Source organism: Ichthyophthirius multifiliis, assembly GCF_000220395.1.
Source record: "Ichthyophthirius multifiliis unplaced genomic scaffold scaff_1120509251177, whole genome shotgun sequence".
Taxonomy (NCBI): Eukaryota; Ciliophora; class Oligohymenophorea; order Hymenostomatida; genus Ichthyophthirius; species Ichthyophthirius multifiliis.
The window spans coordinates 22,462-38,388 of NW_004086130.1; the positions used below are offsets into that span (position 1 = coordinate 22,462).

The 15,927-nt window shown below is 15.6% G+C and overlaps 3 protein-coding genes across 3 annotated transcripts, besides 34 other annotated features; 2 read left to right on the top strand and 1 right to left on the bottom strand. All coding sequences in view use genetic code 6, as the record gives it.

Annotated features, from left to right (window-relative positions):
• Positions 1–89: 89 nt before the first annotated feature.
• Positions 90–132: a microsatellite.
• A 287-nt stretch (positions 133–419) lies between these two features.
• Positions 420–3,417, bottom strand: IMG5_154470 (hypothetical protein; the record flags this gene model as incomplete). Its single annotated transcript, XM_004030689.1, has 9 exons — positions 420–504; positions 548–633; positions 676–831; positions 882–1,031; positions 1,090–1,599; positions 1,648–2,055; positions 2,105–2,184; positions 2,554–2,853; positions 3,003–3,417. The coding sequence occupies 9 exons, from the start codon at positions 3,415–3,417 to the stop codon at positions 420–422; spliced, it is 2,190 nt and encodes a 729-aa protein (XP_004030737.1).
• Positions 2,871–2,898: a microsatellite.
• Positions 3,418–3,436: 19 nt separating the features above from the next.
• Positions 3,437–3,519: a microsatellite.
• Positions 3,442–3,521: a microsatellite.
• Positions 3,451–3,520: a microsatellite.
• Positions 3,522–6,156: 2,635 nt separating the features above from the next.
• Positions 6,157–6,218: a microsatellite.
• IMG5_154480 (n-terminal domain protein) lies at positions 6,217–7,497 on the top strand (the record flags this gene model as incomplete). Its single annotated transcript, XM_004030690.1, has 2 exons — positions 6,217–6,360; positions 6,421–7,497. The coding sequence occupies 2 exons, from the start codon at positions 6,217–6,219 to the stop codon at positions 7,495–7,497; spliced, it is 1,221 nt and encodes a 406-aa protein (XP_004030738.1).
• Positions 6,261–6,315: a microsatellite.
• Positions 7,498–7,540: a microsatellite.
• Positions 7,500–7,542: a microsatellite.
• Positions 7,543–7,637: 95 nt separating this feature from the next.
• Positions 7,638–7,686: a microsatellite.
• Positions 7,687–9,134: 1,448 nt separating this feature from the next.
• Positions 9,135–9,212: a microsatellite.
• Positions 9,167–9,212: a microsatellite.
• Positions 9,213–9,357: 145 nt separating this feature from the next.
• IMG5_154490 (oxysterol binding, putative) lies at positions 9,358–11,632 on the top strand (the record flags this gene model as incomplete). Its single annotated transcript, XM_004030691.1, has 5 exons — positions 9,358–10,243; positions 10,568–10,609; positions 10,812–10,819; positions 11,024–11,093; positions 11,553–11,632. The coding sequence occupies exons 1-5, from the start codon at positions 9,550–9,552 to the stop codon at positions 11,630–11,632; spliced, it is 894 nt and encodes a 297-aa protein (XP_004030739.1). The 5' UTR covers positions 9,358–9,549.
• Positions 10,347–10,371: a microsatellite.
• Positions 10,387–10,460: a microsatellite.
• Positions 10,398–10,449: a microsatellite.
• Positions 10,469–10,563: a microsatellite.
• Positions 10,483–10,527: a microsatellite.
• Positions 10,732–10,772: a microsatellite.
• Positions 11,128–11,186: a microsatellite.
• Positions 11,305–11,361: a microsatellite.
• A 1,465-nt stretch (positions 11,633–13,097) lies between the features above and the next one.
• Positions 13,098–13,145: a microsatellite.
• A 929-nt stretch (positions 13,146–14,074) lies between these two features.
• Positions 14,075–14,099: a microsatellite.
• A 68-nt stretch (positions 14,100–14,167) lies between these two features.
• Positions 14,168–14,415: a microsatellite.
• Positions 14,198–14,457: a microsatellite.
• Positions 14,207–14,411: a microsatellite.
• Positions 14,407–14,460: a microsatellite.
• A 174-nt stretch (positions 14,461–14,634) lies between these two features.
• Positions 14,635–14,669: a microsatellite.
• Positions 14,635–14,691: a microsatellite.
• Positions 14,635–14,731: a microsatellite.
• Positions 14,673–14,734: a microsatellite.
• Positions 14,687–14,756: a microsatellite.
• A 545-nt stretch (positions 14,757–15,301) lies between these two features.
• Positions 15,302–15,485: a microsatellite.
• Positions 15,486–15,754: 269 nt separating this feature from the next.
• Positions 15,755–15,797: a microsatellite.
• Positions 15,772–15,816: a microsatellite.
• The last annotated feature ends 111 nt before the right edge of the window (positions 15,817–15,927 follow it).

The window sequence follows — 15,927 nt, forward strand, 5'->3', positions numbered from 1 at the left end:
ATTTTAAATTTTTTTCTTATATTGTATTTTTTTTGTAATAAAACAATTTAAAAACAAATTTTTAAATTAAAAATTTAATTTTATATCAGTATAAAAAATAAATGTATATTTATAAAATGATAAATGATATATATCTATAATTTTTATGAAATAATTATTTTAACAAAAATAAAGGAATATTTTTGTTAAAAAATAAATTAATTAATATTTTATTTAATTTTAAAAAATTTTATTTAAAATTTGAAGTGTTTTTAAATATATATTTAATTTAATCTTAAAATAATAAAAAATATATTTTAATTTTTTTTTTATTTTAAATAATAAATATATATTAAAAAAAAAAAAAATGTTTCAAACATACAATAATTAAAAAACTATATAAATTTAAAAAAAAAAATAAAAAAAAATAATCTTCGTTATCAATAAGCTCTTTTTGTATTTTTTTTGGTTCCTCTTTTACCAGGAGGGGCAGCTTAAAATGTTGCTTTTTTCTTTTATTTAGCTCTATTTTATTTTATAAATAACAGAAAATTAAATATGTATTTACATGAATCCTTATTTATTAGTTTAATCATTTAGTTCATCTTCCTATTTATTTCCTTGAGTTTATGATTAGTTTCCAACTTTTTTATCCTTTAAAAAATAAAAAATTATAAAAATATATAAATATAATACCAAAATTTTTTAGTTTTGATTTTAAGTATTTTAGATTTAGTCTATTAATTTAGAACTTATACTTTGTAAAGAAGTTCTATCTACATGCTCAAAAACTATATGAAGTTAATTATTAAGAGTATGTATATGTGCATTTAATTCATTAGAAGAAATCATCTTTTTTTATTTTATTTATAAAAAAAAGAAAATTTAAATTAGATTATTACTTTAAATGTAATTGCATTTATTTCAGTTTCACTTAATTCGAATTTTTAAGATAATTCACTTAAACTTACACTATCAAAAGAATTTTTAAAAGTATATAAATGGCATTTATAGGATTATTCTTTAACTCTTTGGAGTAATATTTTTTTAGTCTTTTTTTTTATTTTTTATTAATGTTGCGTTATCAAAAAATATATATATTTTATTTACTTCTTCACAATACAAAGCTCCATTCCATACAGGTGCTTCAATAATTAATTTATAGCAATTTTTCCAATTTCCTTTTTGTAATTCTTTACTTGCAGCATAGATATATTCTTTACTAGATTCCGGAACTCCAACAAAGTGCTTTATTTTTATTATTGTATAAAAAAAATATATAGTAAAAATAATTACACTTCTGTTATATTATTCACATAGCTTTCTAAACATTCTTGAAAAAATATGTTTATTATAAGAATCAGAAATCATATTAGGAATTTCAATAAGCATAGAAACAATTAAATAGAAAGTTTCAATCATATCAACTTTTAAATGTTAATGGGGAGGAAATATCTTTTTTCTGTCATTTTATGATAAGTATCTTAGTGGATTTTGTCCTATTAATTCTTTGGTTTTTCCTTAACTACATAAATCGTTCAAAAATTAAAATGATTCAAATAAATTTCCTTATCTGAATTACCCTAATCCTAATTATACAAGGACTCTATTATATAATGTCTATTTTTTTAAAATATATATATATGTATTATTAAAAATATAAAATACTTATATTGTTGAATCCATATTCTATATTGTGTCTGTTATTCTTGACATTAATAAAAGATCTCTCGCTGCATTAATTCTATTATGAATACTATGATGATAAACTTAATAAAGAGTTGATCTTGCAATATCTTAATCTGGAGTTCTGTTTATGAGAGAAGACAATTCACTTATTATATTTTCTAGGCTCGTATTTTCGTCAAAAATATGATCTTTTATTGATAAATTTTTTTATTTGTAATATTTTCTTTATGCATCTAATGTATTTTCATGAATGAAATACATATTTTCAAGTCTTTAGAATGCAATTTTAGCAGCAATATCTTATAAGCCAATTTAATCATAGAATTCTTAAATTTATTTTCCTAATCTTAATACTTCATAAATATCTCCAATTCTTTAAAAGTATTCCTTTTTTATTTTATTTTTTAAAATATATTTATAATTATATAATTAATACCTCTTATGTATGTTCAATAGAATAAAAAGATTTATTTAATTCAAATATAATAGTGTTATAGAAAGTAGAAATAGATTGAACTATATTTTTTTAATTGTAAAATTTATTATCTTCTTATAATTAATATGTATTATATTAATTTTCCCTATTTTCTGGAATTTTTAACTTTTCTAAAAGTAATTGTACATTATCAAAGGTTTATTGCCAAAGATTCTTTGTCATATAAATGCTTTGCACTTGTTTTGAATAATCGATTCTTATAGGAATTAAAATTTAAATAATTTCAATTATGAATTATGTATTATCTTATTTTTCATAATATTTTAAATATTCGTTTAATATTTAATAGGCATATTTTAAATCAAATTATTTGGAAGTTCTTTTTTTTTTATATATAAATAAAAAAAAGAATAAAAATTACCTATTTTTAACAAAATCTTTTAATATACTAATTGTTCCTTCATAAGAAGTATTAATAACAATTTCTTTTTCTTTAGAAACTTCAGTAATTTTATAATCAATGTTATCTTTATTAACTTTTTATTTCTTATGCTTATTATCATCTTATTTCTCTTCATCTGAAGATTCACCTAAGCTTTTTTCTTTCTCAACTTCATTTTTTTTACCTGGTTTTAAAAGCCAAAATTTTCTTCTTACCATAGGATCATCTGATTCTAGAGGGTGAATAGAATCATCAGATGAATCTGATTTAAAATCACTATCTGTTTATTCACTTCCACTTTCGTCTTCTGTAGTTTAAGTAGGATTTTTTTTTTTTTTTTTTTTTTTTTTTTACAAACAAACAAAAAATTATTTAAATTAATAGAAGAAAAAAAAATTACCTCTTTAAACTTGATTAAAATTTAAATTATATCTTTATTCATCTTTGTTATATTACGTTTTATTGCATTAAAAGCTTTACTATTTGCTTAAGATAATTTATCTTTTTCTTCTTTGCTGAAATTACGAAGTTTATCATCTAAACGATATAATACTCGGATATAAAATGATGGAATTCCTGTTTCATCAATTACTTTTTTGGCTTTCTCTAATTCTTTGTTGAGTTTTTTGAATTCTTCTTCAACTTAAGTAAATTCATGTCTTTCTAATTTTTATTTAATGTTGCTTATTATTTCCTTCATTTGGTTAAATCTTTTGTCTTTTTCACTTAAGACTTTCCTTTTTTCATCTTCTTCACTTGAAGAGTCTAATATGTCCATCATTTCGTTTTTTGCTCTTCTATCATCTTGTTCTTAGCTGCGATCTGATTCGGAATCACTTTGATCGTTTTTTCCTTAATTAAAGAAACTCATTTGTTTTTTTTTAATTTAATATTATTTATTTAGTTTTTATTTTATTTTATTTTTCTTCTTTTTTTTTTTTTTTTTAGATTTATTTTTATTTGTTTTTAATTTTAAATCTTTTTTCACTTTTTTTATGTTTTTATTATTATAATAATTAAGCTTAATAAATACTTTTTTTTATTAAAAATATATAATAATAATATTAAAATTTATATAAATTTTGATTAATTTTTTATATATAGCTATTATTATATATAAACTCTAATTTAATTTTCATCATTATCCTTCTTCTTATTCATCTGAGAAAACAATTTCGTCATCTTTATCAAATTACATATCATTTGTTTGTTTATTTTGCTTATTTTTCAAATATTCTTTATATTCTTAAGAGTTTTAAAGCATTTTTACTTATTATTTAGTATATAAATCAGTATGTTCCTAAAAGGAATCCATATCATATTTTCTACTAGTTATATTTAAATTCTTAGGTTAGTTTATTTTATAATTAACACATAAAATTACAATTATTAAAGCAAACGTTATAATTTCAAAAATAATAAATTTTTATGAATACTTAATTTCCAATAAAATTTCATCTGGAATTTAGATTTTAATTGTTATTAAAAAAGATACTAATAATGCAAAAAATATAAAATATTTAATTAAATAATTATTATTTTTTTTTGATTATTATGAGTCTAAAACGTTTTTTTTTTAATATTTTTCCATTTTTTTTAAAGAAATAAATCTAATTATTATTTTATTTTTATAAAAAAAAAAAATATATAATTCTTATATTTATGAATTAAAAAAAATATAAAATAACATATATAATAAATATTTTTAGAAAAATTATGAAATTTTTAACTTTTTTATTATATATTTTATGCTTATATAATATTCTAAATGATAAAAAGCTTGAATTAAAATAAGATTTTAATTATTTTTTTGTATTTTCCATAACAGATTACCTATATATTAAAATAAGTTATAAATTAATTAAATTTTTATATACTATTAGTTTATGAATTAATATTTTTATTATTAATTATTATTTTATTTTTTAAATTATTAATTTAATGAAAAATTTTCTTATTTAATTTATCTTTTTGTTTGTATATACCTGCAGATTTTATATCTATTTTGCCTTTTTTTTTTTGGTTTTTATAAAAAAAAAAAAATTAATAAAATTTATCTTCTTATATTATAATTAATGTTATATTTATTAAATGTTTTAATTTTATAAATTTTAAATAAAATTTTAGTCTTATTTTATTTATTTATTATTCAATTGATTATTTACTTCTATAATTTACTAAATTAAGTTATTATATATCATTCATAAAATATTTTAATAAATCTATTATATTCTCTTATAAAACATTAAAATGATCTTCTTTAATTCGAATTTATACCAAATAGTTTCTGCTATTAAATATTGTTATTTTGAAACTTTTAAAATTATTAATTTAAATTTTTAACTTCATTATCAAACTTTTATATAAAAAGATAATTATTTATTATTACAAGTAATTTTTTTAAGTATATATAAATAAAATATATTATTTTTTATTTAATTTATTATAATATATTAATTAATATTAAAAAAATTTCTTTTATATCTTGTATTTATTATTTTAAATTATTCAAACTTTAAGTATAATAATTCAATTATTATTAATAATTTTAATAACTATTTCTTAAAAGTTATCATATTGATTTGAAAATATATTTTTTTCTTGATTAAAAATGTTAAACTAACTATTAAATAATATGATTAAAAAAAATAATAAAATAAATATTCTAAATAAAGTGAGTGCATGCTTTGCTTATATTTATCTATCTTATAATTCAAAAAATCTATTTATTTTTGATTTAATTACTTCTTTTATCCAAAATCATAAATATATTTAAAAAGTTGATAGTTTAGATAATTCTTATACTATTTTAAAAGATCGAAAATTCTTATAAATTATAAGATGTTTCTATATTTGATAATCTTATGGAATTTTCAAATGCTTTTTCTAATTTATTTTATTCAATTGAACTTTAAATTAATTATTTTGAGATTATTTGCTCTTATTTTATTATGAAGATAATATTTGAATTTTTTTGTTTTCATTTCTTATATATAAATTAATTAGATTTTTAATTTATATTTTAATTTTTTTTTTAGAAAAGAAATATTTATATTTGATTTATTGTTTTTAATATAAATAATTTATATTTTTATCAAATTTTTAATATTATATATTTTATTATTAAATTTAATAAATAGTCAATATATTTTTTTATTAAAATAGTCTATTTGCATTTTTTATTCGTATTTTGGCAATATTATAGTATAAATAAATACAATAACAATATATTTTAAATATTTTTAATTATCAATTTTAATTAAATAATGTTTTTTTTATAGAAATGTTTAATTAACAAGTTATCAAAACAAAATATTTTATAAAAATAAATATATTGAATTTATAAATTATGACTTTTCTACATTTACTATATTATTTAAAAAATATACATAAATTTTTATAATAGTATATTTAAACTTTTTCTCTTAAAAATAATTTATTATTAAATTAAAAATTACAAAAAATAGAAAAAATAAATTTAAATAAGTAATTTGAAAATGAAAAAAAAATATACAATTAAAGTATAAAAATTATTTTAATTATTTAAAAAAATAAATAATTTAAATTTTCAAAGTATATATTTTTTAATTAAAAAAAGGAATAAAATATTGAAAAAAAAAAAAATAGAGAAAAAATAAAATAAAAAAAATATATAAATAATAGAGAAAAAATGTAATAACACGTTTACAATTTGGATCATTATATTTATCCGCCTTAAACATAAATCTATTAAACTGAAAACTATTAAATAGAAAACTATTAAACATAAGAAAAATCACAATATTTAATTAAATAAAATAAAATACTAAGTTAGGTATATATATAAAAAAAAAAAAAAAAAAAAAAAATTATTTATTTATTTCTTAAAATAAAGCCGACATTTAAATTATTTAAAATTGAGTAAAAACAAAAATAACTATTTGGTAATATTTTAAGCAAACCATCATTAAATAACGAAATGTTTTAGAACAAATATAATATAAATGAATTATTGGAATTTTAAGAAAGATCGTTAGAAAACCAAAAAACAGATGATACAATATAGGAATAATAATAAAAAAAAAAAAAAATTGTCGAGAATTTTAATGATACAAATGAAAAAGAAGAAACTAAAATTAATATTTTTAAATAAAAAAAATATGAAAATTATAAAAATCCTTAATAAGTTTTAGAATACAGATCAGAAATTATCCAAAACTTATATAAAAAAGAAACTGAAATTATCATTTTTAATTCCTATTTTTCTTTCTAATATGATATTACGGATTGTATGAGAACTATTTTAATAGACTGGCTTGTATTGGTTAATTTTAAATTTAATTTATTACCAGAAACCTTATATTTAACAGTACATATAATAGATAAGTACTTATCAAGAAAATAAATATAAAGACAAAAACTATAGCTTTTGGGAATTTCGGCTTTATTTATTGCTTGTAAATACGAAGAAATATATCCGCCTTCTCTTTAGGATATTTGTAATAGTATAAAAGGGATTTTTTACAAAGGATAAATTTTATAAATGGAAGGAGATATTATTTAAAGCTTAAATTTCGAAATTACTTTTCCAAGTATTTTCAGGTTTTGTGAATATTTTTGCTGCTTCTTTAATTTTTAAGATTAAGAAAAATTTCTGGCTTTTTATTTTTGTGAATTGGCACTTTTAGAAATTGCTTTTTAATAGTTTAGAGGGTCTGTTGTGGGATTTTCAGCTTGCTTTTTAAGTTTGAAGATTTTAAAAAATGAGTGTTTATGGAATTTTTCGGGTAATATGGAAATCCATGAAGAATTAAATGAAGATAGAGTTAGGTGCTGTGTAAAATAGATAGTTTAATTAGAAAGAAAAATAGAAGATAATTTTTAATATTAAAATATTAAAAAAAAATATTCGTAAAATTAGTTTTTGTGTGTTGGATAAATTGTTTTGGATAAAAAAAAAAAATAGGAGTGAATTTTTTATTAATATAATATTATTTATTATATATATTATTTTTATAATTAAATAAAGTAAATAATCATTAAATTAAGATCACTTCCTCCTCTATTTTTTTTATATTTAAGACTGTAATAATTAATATTGGATAATTTTTCAAATATAGTAAAAAATATATTAAATGATAGTTGAAAAGAATATTAAATAAAAATTTTTTATAACAATTATATTATATGAGTTATTTAATTTATTAATTATAAATAATAATAAAAAACTTCATTTATTAATATATCATATATTTTTTTAAATTATTATTATTATTAAATAATAATAATAAAAAAATATTTTAAAATGTAATTTCAAAAATAAAATAAATTTTTTAAGTATAATATATAAAATGTATATATTTTTTAATAAATTATTCATAATATTAATTTATAAATAATATTTATCTACATAAATAATGTGGTTATCTATTTTTTTAGAATTTTTTATTTATTTATTGAGTTAAAAAAAATATAAATACAAAAAGAAAAACAATATGAATAAATAATATTAATTATCATAAAATCATTAATTAATCTATTTTTGGATTCGTTTATAAATAAAAGAACCGCTTCGAATTTTTTCATAATATAATGTATTACTTAATTTAATATTTTATGTATTCTAAATAAATAACTTTGATCTTGCAAATATTTAATTTATAAGAATTTAAGGTATATATTTTACTTTGGTTTTATTTTAAATATTGTTATTTAAATAATATAAAAATATCCCCCGATTTTAATTTTTTCAAGTTATTTTTAAATAATTCTAAACATATAAATTGAATCTAATATTTAAATAAAAAATAATAAAGTACAGAATATAAAATAAAAGCTAAAAATAATCAATTATTTTAAATAAAAGATGTTAAATTAATTATTTATAAGAATTGATAAATAAAAAAAAAATTAAAACAAATAATATTCTTATAATTATTACTTATTTTATCAATATAATAATAGAAATAATACAAAAGTATAAAAATAATAACGAAAAAACAAAAATATAATCAAAACTACAATATAAAAGTTTATTAAAACAGCCCTAATATATTATTATTTTTTTTAAAAAAAGAAAATAGTAAATTAAAAGTAAATGATTACAAAATACTTTAATGAACATGAAAATTATTTAGATAATATAGATGAGTTTGTTACAAAAAAACATATTAAAGGCGTTTTTTAAAAAAATCGTCCTATAAATGAGAGTAGTGATTGTATAAATGTAATAAACGAGCATGATAATATAGATAACAATAAATAAATACCAAGATATTTAGATGGTCCATGTATTTTTTTTTTATTTGTAAAAAATAAAAATAAAAAAAAATTATAAATAAACAGGTAGAATAGCTACAAGATGTTTTCAAATAAATAAAAATCCATTTTTTAAATTTAATATAAATATCGACTAAGATAATTATTTGGATTTGGATATAGAAAAAAATTGCATTATATAAATAGCTGATAACTTTGAAGAAATTCTTAAAAAAAAGAAACTAGAGCGTTATTAACTCCCTCATTAATTGATGGTTTGGAGACTATAAAAAATTAATGTTTGAAATAAAACAAGTAAACTACAAATATTGATATAATAGAAGAAAATATAATAAGTAATAATTAAAATGAACAAAATAATTAATAAGAATAAGAATAATAAAAAGAATAAGAATAATAATAAGAATAGCATTTATTAAATAATTCACAAATCGAGGAAAGTTGTTTACATGATTTATAAGAAAACGATGAAATATTGTATACTTTAGTGAAAAAAGAGTTTTTTTTCCACAAAAAGAACATATCGAAGTCAGAAATAGAATAAATTATTTAAAATTTTAAATTTGTTTAACAAAAGGATGACGCTCGAGCAGAATGTTCTCATAAAGACGGTGGGAAAGAATGTAAAGATTAAAAAATAAAATGCTGTTTAAGAAATATAGGGAAAGAAATAATAAAATAAGTAGGAAAATAAATTCTTTCTGGTTCATTTAATTTAACTTAAATTAGTTTTCCTATAAGAGCCATGATTCCCAAAAGTGCATTAGAAAAAGCTTTATATTCGACTTGTTTATTTCCTTTATATATGAACTTGGCTGCCTAAACAAATAATTATATAGAACGATTTAAATTTGTCATATGTGCTACTTTAGGGAATTTTTATATCAATTGTGGTTTTTTGAAACCTTTAAATCCTATTTTGGGAGAAACTTGTTCTGGATATTATTTAGATGGGACAAAAATGTATGCTGAGTAAATTAGCCATCATCCGCCTGTGTCTTATTTTTTAGTTTATGGACCAAATGGAAGTTATTTGTAGTTCGGAAACTATAATTATGAGTCTAATGCTGGTATTAATTCTTTGTAATTAAAAAATAAAGGAAATAGGCAAGTGAAGTTTTATGATGGTTAAACTATTAAGTATAATTATGTTAAAGAAGTCTATTCTGGATCTTTTTTTGGAAGTATGAAAGTCGAAAGTAAAGGTTCTTTGAGTTTTTAAGATTCACAAAATGGAATTTTTGCGAATATAGATATTGATTAAGTAAAAAAAAAACCTTCAGATTATTTCCAAGGAGAAATTAAGTGCGCTTAAAATGGAGTTTCAATTAAAATATATGGAACTTATATGGGATATATTGAGTTTGATGGGGATAGATATTGGGATTATAGACATATTATGCCTTTTAAACCTATTTTTAATAAAAATTAACTAAAAAGTAATTCTTTTAAAAGATTAGATCGTTAATATTTAGAATAAGGGGATTTTTAAAATGCTTAAAAAGAAAAAGAATAACTAGAAAATATATAAAGAAATGATTAAAAATAAAGAAAATAAAGAAAATAACAATGATTTTATTTTTATATATAAGCATATATATAATATAATATATATATATATATATATAATAATATTATATATATAATTATTTATATTTAAAGTATATTTATTATATTATTTTTATTTATGTTTTTTATATCTTTTTTATTTTTTATTTTATATTTATATATTATAAATTATTTTTATATTTTTTTTATAATAGTATTATATTTATATATGAACGTAAAATTAATTATTTATACACGTATATTATATTAATTTTTTTTTATTTATTTATAATTAAATTATGAATAATAATAATAATAATATTAATAAATATCATATATTTATAATTTTTAATATATATTTATTTTATTTATTTTTTCAATTTTTTTTATAAAATATTTTTTTCTTTAAAATTTATTTTTATATTGATTATTAATTATTTTATATTTTTTTTTTAATAGTTTAAATTGTAACTATCTATTTTATAAATTTATATTTTATATTTATATCATAAAAGCAAATAAATATTTTTCATTTATTTTATATAATATATAAAAATATAAGTTTTAAAAATAATATATCAAATTATTTTCCATTTTAATTTAACTTGAAAATTATTTCTTTTTTCTTATAAATAATTATTAAGTATTTGCTCTTATTTATATTTTTAAAGGGAGTTCATTTAAATTATTAGCAAAACACATACATTTACCATCATTTATCTGTTTGCAATTATAAATATGGTAAATTTAATCTTCAATATTATAACAAGGCTTATTTTTTTAAGAATATTTAAATAGTTTTTTTATATAAGAATATTTAAATAGTTTATTTTTTATTTAATTATAATTAATATTTATATTATTACTTATTATTATTTTTATTTAAAAACTTTTAAATTTTAATAATAAAATGGCTATTATTTTTATTTTGTTATTCTAAATATGAACTATTACTATTTTTAATATTTATAGAAGAATTATTTTTATTATTTAAATCAGAACTATTTTTCAAAAAGTTTTTTTAAGTATCTTTTTTACCTGCAAAATATAGTCTTTTAGAAGATAAAGAACTATTGTTTTAAATTAAAAGTGAATAAGTTTTATGATTAGGAGTATGGTTATTAATTTTCTATTTATTTTTAAGATAATCTAAATAAACATTTTAAAGATTAATTTTTTTTAGAATATTATTAACTAAAGATGATGATTTTTTTTATTATTCAGTTAAATAAGCAGGTTCTGTATTAAAATAAGTACTCGAAATCTATTTTTATCTTTGAAAAAATTAATTTTATTTAAAAGAATTTATTATTTATTCTTTATTTAATTGTTCACTACTTTTTAAAGCAATAGATTCATCATTTGTATTATGTAAGTATTTTTTAGATATATTTTATTTTTTTTATTGTAATTTCTTTAGTAAAGCTTTTTTATCTAATAAAAATTTATTCCCTTTTTAATCTAATTGTTTCATAATTAGATAGTCATTTACTTTTAAATCGAAGTACACTTTTTTGAATTAAGAAGACTTACTTTTCTCTCTAATTTTTAGTTCTTTTTGATTTTCTTTCTCATCCTTTTCTTCAATTTCATTTATTGATATATTACTTTGAGACTAACTCGATAGTTTTTTTTTTTTTAATTTAATTATATACTTTCCCTTTTTTTTTCAATGTTTTCAGTTTATTAAGATTATTACTATTAGGAGCAAAAAACAGATTAAAAAAATGTACTTTGGGTTGTATTTCCTCTATTTAATTTTTGTTTTGGACTAATAGATTTTTATATGCTTTAGGAAGTATAACATCATAAAGATTTTTATTATTAAAATTTAGGTTTTTTAGGATCATTATTATTATTTAATTTTATATAATCAATTTAATTTTGGGAAATTTCTTATTAAAATTTTTTATATTTTTCATAAAGTTACTATATTTTTTCATTTCTATATTATTGTTTTTATTTTGCAAGATTTACTAATATTTTCATATTATTTGAATCTTTGTTTATTTTTTTTAATAAATCTGATTTTGTTAACCCCATTATTAAACCATCTTTAGAATTACAAATAACTGAAACTTATCTAGTTTACCCTTCACAAAAGAATTCTTCTTCTCCAAAAGATTATGTTTTGGATAATAATCCAAGCTTAAGTTTTAAAATTAATTTTTTATTTTTTATTTTATTTATTTTACTTCAACATTTATTGTACAATTCACTTTTTCATTATTATTTAAAGTGTTTATTTTTAAATCATCGTGTTAATACTCTAAACGTTTCATTATCTTATATATATATATATATTAATTTACATAATTAACAAAAATAATACTTTAAAATCTCCTTCTAAAATTATAAACATTTAATCACACTATATTTCACCTTCTTTTATTATTGATTCGTCTATTTAGCATTTTTTTCTTTAGAAAAGAAGAAATACATTTTTTAATAAGTTAAATGAAAAATCTTTAAATAAATAGTTTTGTTTTAATTAAAGGATTTAATTTTTAAATTTTTAGTATTCATATTATTCTTTTTTATATTAATAAAATATTTATTTATTAATGTATTTTTTAAAACTTAATATTTAATCGAATGATGTTTTATCTAATATTATAAAATCACAATCTGATATACAAGTTATAGTTGTTTGTCTTGGTTTTTTTTCTAAAAGCGCTAGTTGACCAAAAGATTCACCTGTTGAAAGTTCTCCAATAATCCTAATTTCTTCAACTTCTATATCTATTTCTTTTCTGTTTTTTTTTTTTTTTTCTATTCGTTTTATTTTATTTTCTAATTTAACGGTTCCTCTTAAAATTATATAAAACAAATCTCCTTATTCGCCTTTATTTTATTATAATTTTTCTATTTATTTTATAAATAATAAAAATACCTTATTTAAAAACAACTTCATTTTTTAAAAGCTTTTTATGCTAAAACTTTTAAGTTAAATAATCTAATTATTATTCATAATCTTCTTTGAAATATTTTTTGAAAAAATCAATTTCTTATGAAAGCCTTATTAATATTTTAATATTTTTATATTTTTACAAATACCTTTTCAAAATGCTTATTTCATATGAGTTTCTTATATTTTAATCTTTTTATAGTATTTTGATTGCGGCCTTAATTTATTTTTAAAAAAAGACTTTATTTATTATTTTTAGGATTTTTTATTTATATATATATAAATATTATCACATTTATTAAATCATTGTCAACAAAATTATCATTATAATAATCTTCGTTTAATTAAATACCTAAAAAATTCATAACATTGTTATAATTAAAAAAATAAAAATTATTAAAAGATTTTACTTTCGCTTAACTTAGATATTTACTACATTTTTTTTTTAAATAATATTTTATTATATATAAACAAATAAGTAATATTGATAAATAAAAAATAATTATAAAATTATTAATTTAAAATGTTATTATTATTATTAAATTCTACAATATTATATTAAAAAAAATAACGAATATACTCTAAATAAACCTGAAAATAGTAAAAATATATAAACAATAATATGTTTTCACGGATATGAAGATATTAATATAGAAGTTTATATTATTTTAATAATTTAATAAATACTTTAGGTCTAAATTATAGAATAGTGTTAATTTTTGCAACATTAACAAAAGTCTATTAGAAAAAAGAATTTTTCATGAACAGTTAGTTGTTAGATTGATATAAATAAAACTACGAAAAATAATTAGATTTAAAAATTAAAAATTAAAAATTAATAGATTAATAAATAACTAGTTAATATATTAATAAAATAAAAAAGATCTTAAATAAAAGGAGATTTAAAAAAAAAAAAAATATAATATTTTTTTATAATTAATATAAATATATAAATTTAAAAATATAAGAATAAAAATTAATTTAGAGAGAATTATAGAATAATGTATACTAAATTTATAATATAAAAAAAAAAATATAATATTTTTTTATAATTAATATAAATATATAAATTTAAAAATATAAGAATAAAAATTAATTTAGAGAGAATTATAGAATAATGTATACTAAATTTATAATATAAAAAAAAAAATATAAAAAAGATAAAAATAATACTAAAATAAAGTAAATATAAAAATAATATTAGAATAGATAATATTAAAAATCTTAAAAAAAATATAGAAGAAAAAAATTATCATAGTTAATATTAAAATATTTTTTAGATATAAAGAAATAATTTATATTGTTATAAATATTAAAAAAAAAATTATAGCTTTTAATAAAAAAAAAAATATATAGAATGTTTGGAATATGTTAAAATATATTGAAATATATTAAATATATTGAAATATTAAATATATAAAATTAAATATAAATAAATATATATATATATATATTTATATATAAATATATATATTTATTTTTATTCATATATATATTTAATCAATTGTTTTGTATTTCCTTCTTTAAGATTTCTTTTAATTTTAGCTTATATTTATACTATTTATTTTATTTAATTCAATAGTATTATTTTATGTATTTTTTTAAATAAATTTTCTATCCAATGTAGCGTTTATAATTTTAGATATATTTTTAGATTTTATATATAATTATAACATTGGATTAGTAAATGATTTTTTAACGCCACTTTTTTTTGTTTGTTTTTTTAAAGAATTTTCTGAAATGTTATTTTTTTAGAATTATTTATTTATATTTAATTTTACATCTTTTATCTTTTTTATTCTTTCATAATATTTTTCTTTTTGTTTGTATTTAGATGTTTAAAGTGCTTCAGGTATTTAAAAATTAAATTTTTTTACATTATCGAATTTTGTTTTTTATCTTCCTACTTTATATAATTTAAATTATTTTTTTAATTATTTAAAAATAATACATATAAATATTTTTTATAAAATATCTGATTGTGAATGAAAATTTTTCAAATTTTTAATTAAAAATGAGCTTTAGTTATTATTATAAAAAATATTTTTATTATTAATATTATTATTATTATTATTATTATTATTATTATTATTATTATTATTATTATTATTATTATAATTATTCTTATTATTATTATCATTATTATTATTATTTTTATTAATTTTTGTATATGTATTAGTATTATTAATCATATTATTTAGTTTATTATTATTATTACTATTATTTTACATAGATATATTTGTAAAATTTTAATATTATTATTTTAGTTAATAATCAGATAATTAAAATATTTATTAAGATTTTTTTAATTAACTTCTTTATTATTCAATGTAATATTCATCTTAAAAATGAAATTTTTTATTTATTTCTTTTATTTTTGATTATATAAATTAATTTTTATTTTATTTTTCTTTTAATTTTTTAAATTTAATTTATTTTCTATTTTAATTTATCTAAACTAAATCATTAATTATTTATTTTGATTCTTCTGTATTTTAAATTTTATTCTCATTTTAATTTTTCTAATTTAAATTTTTAATTTTTTATTTTAAATTTAGAAATTATTTTTCACTTTCATTTCCTTCTTCTTTTACAAGGTTTTCTTCAGATATTTTTTTTGTTAAAATTTATTCGTTTTGAAACTGAGTAAAACTTTCAGCTTTCTTC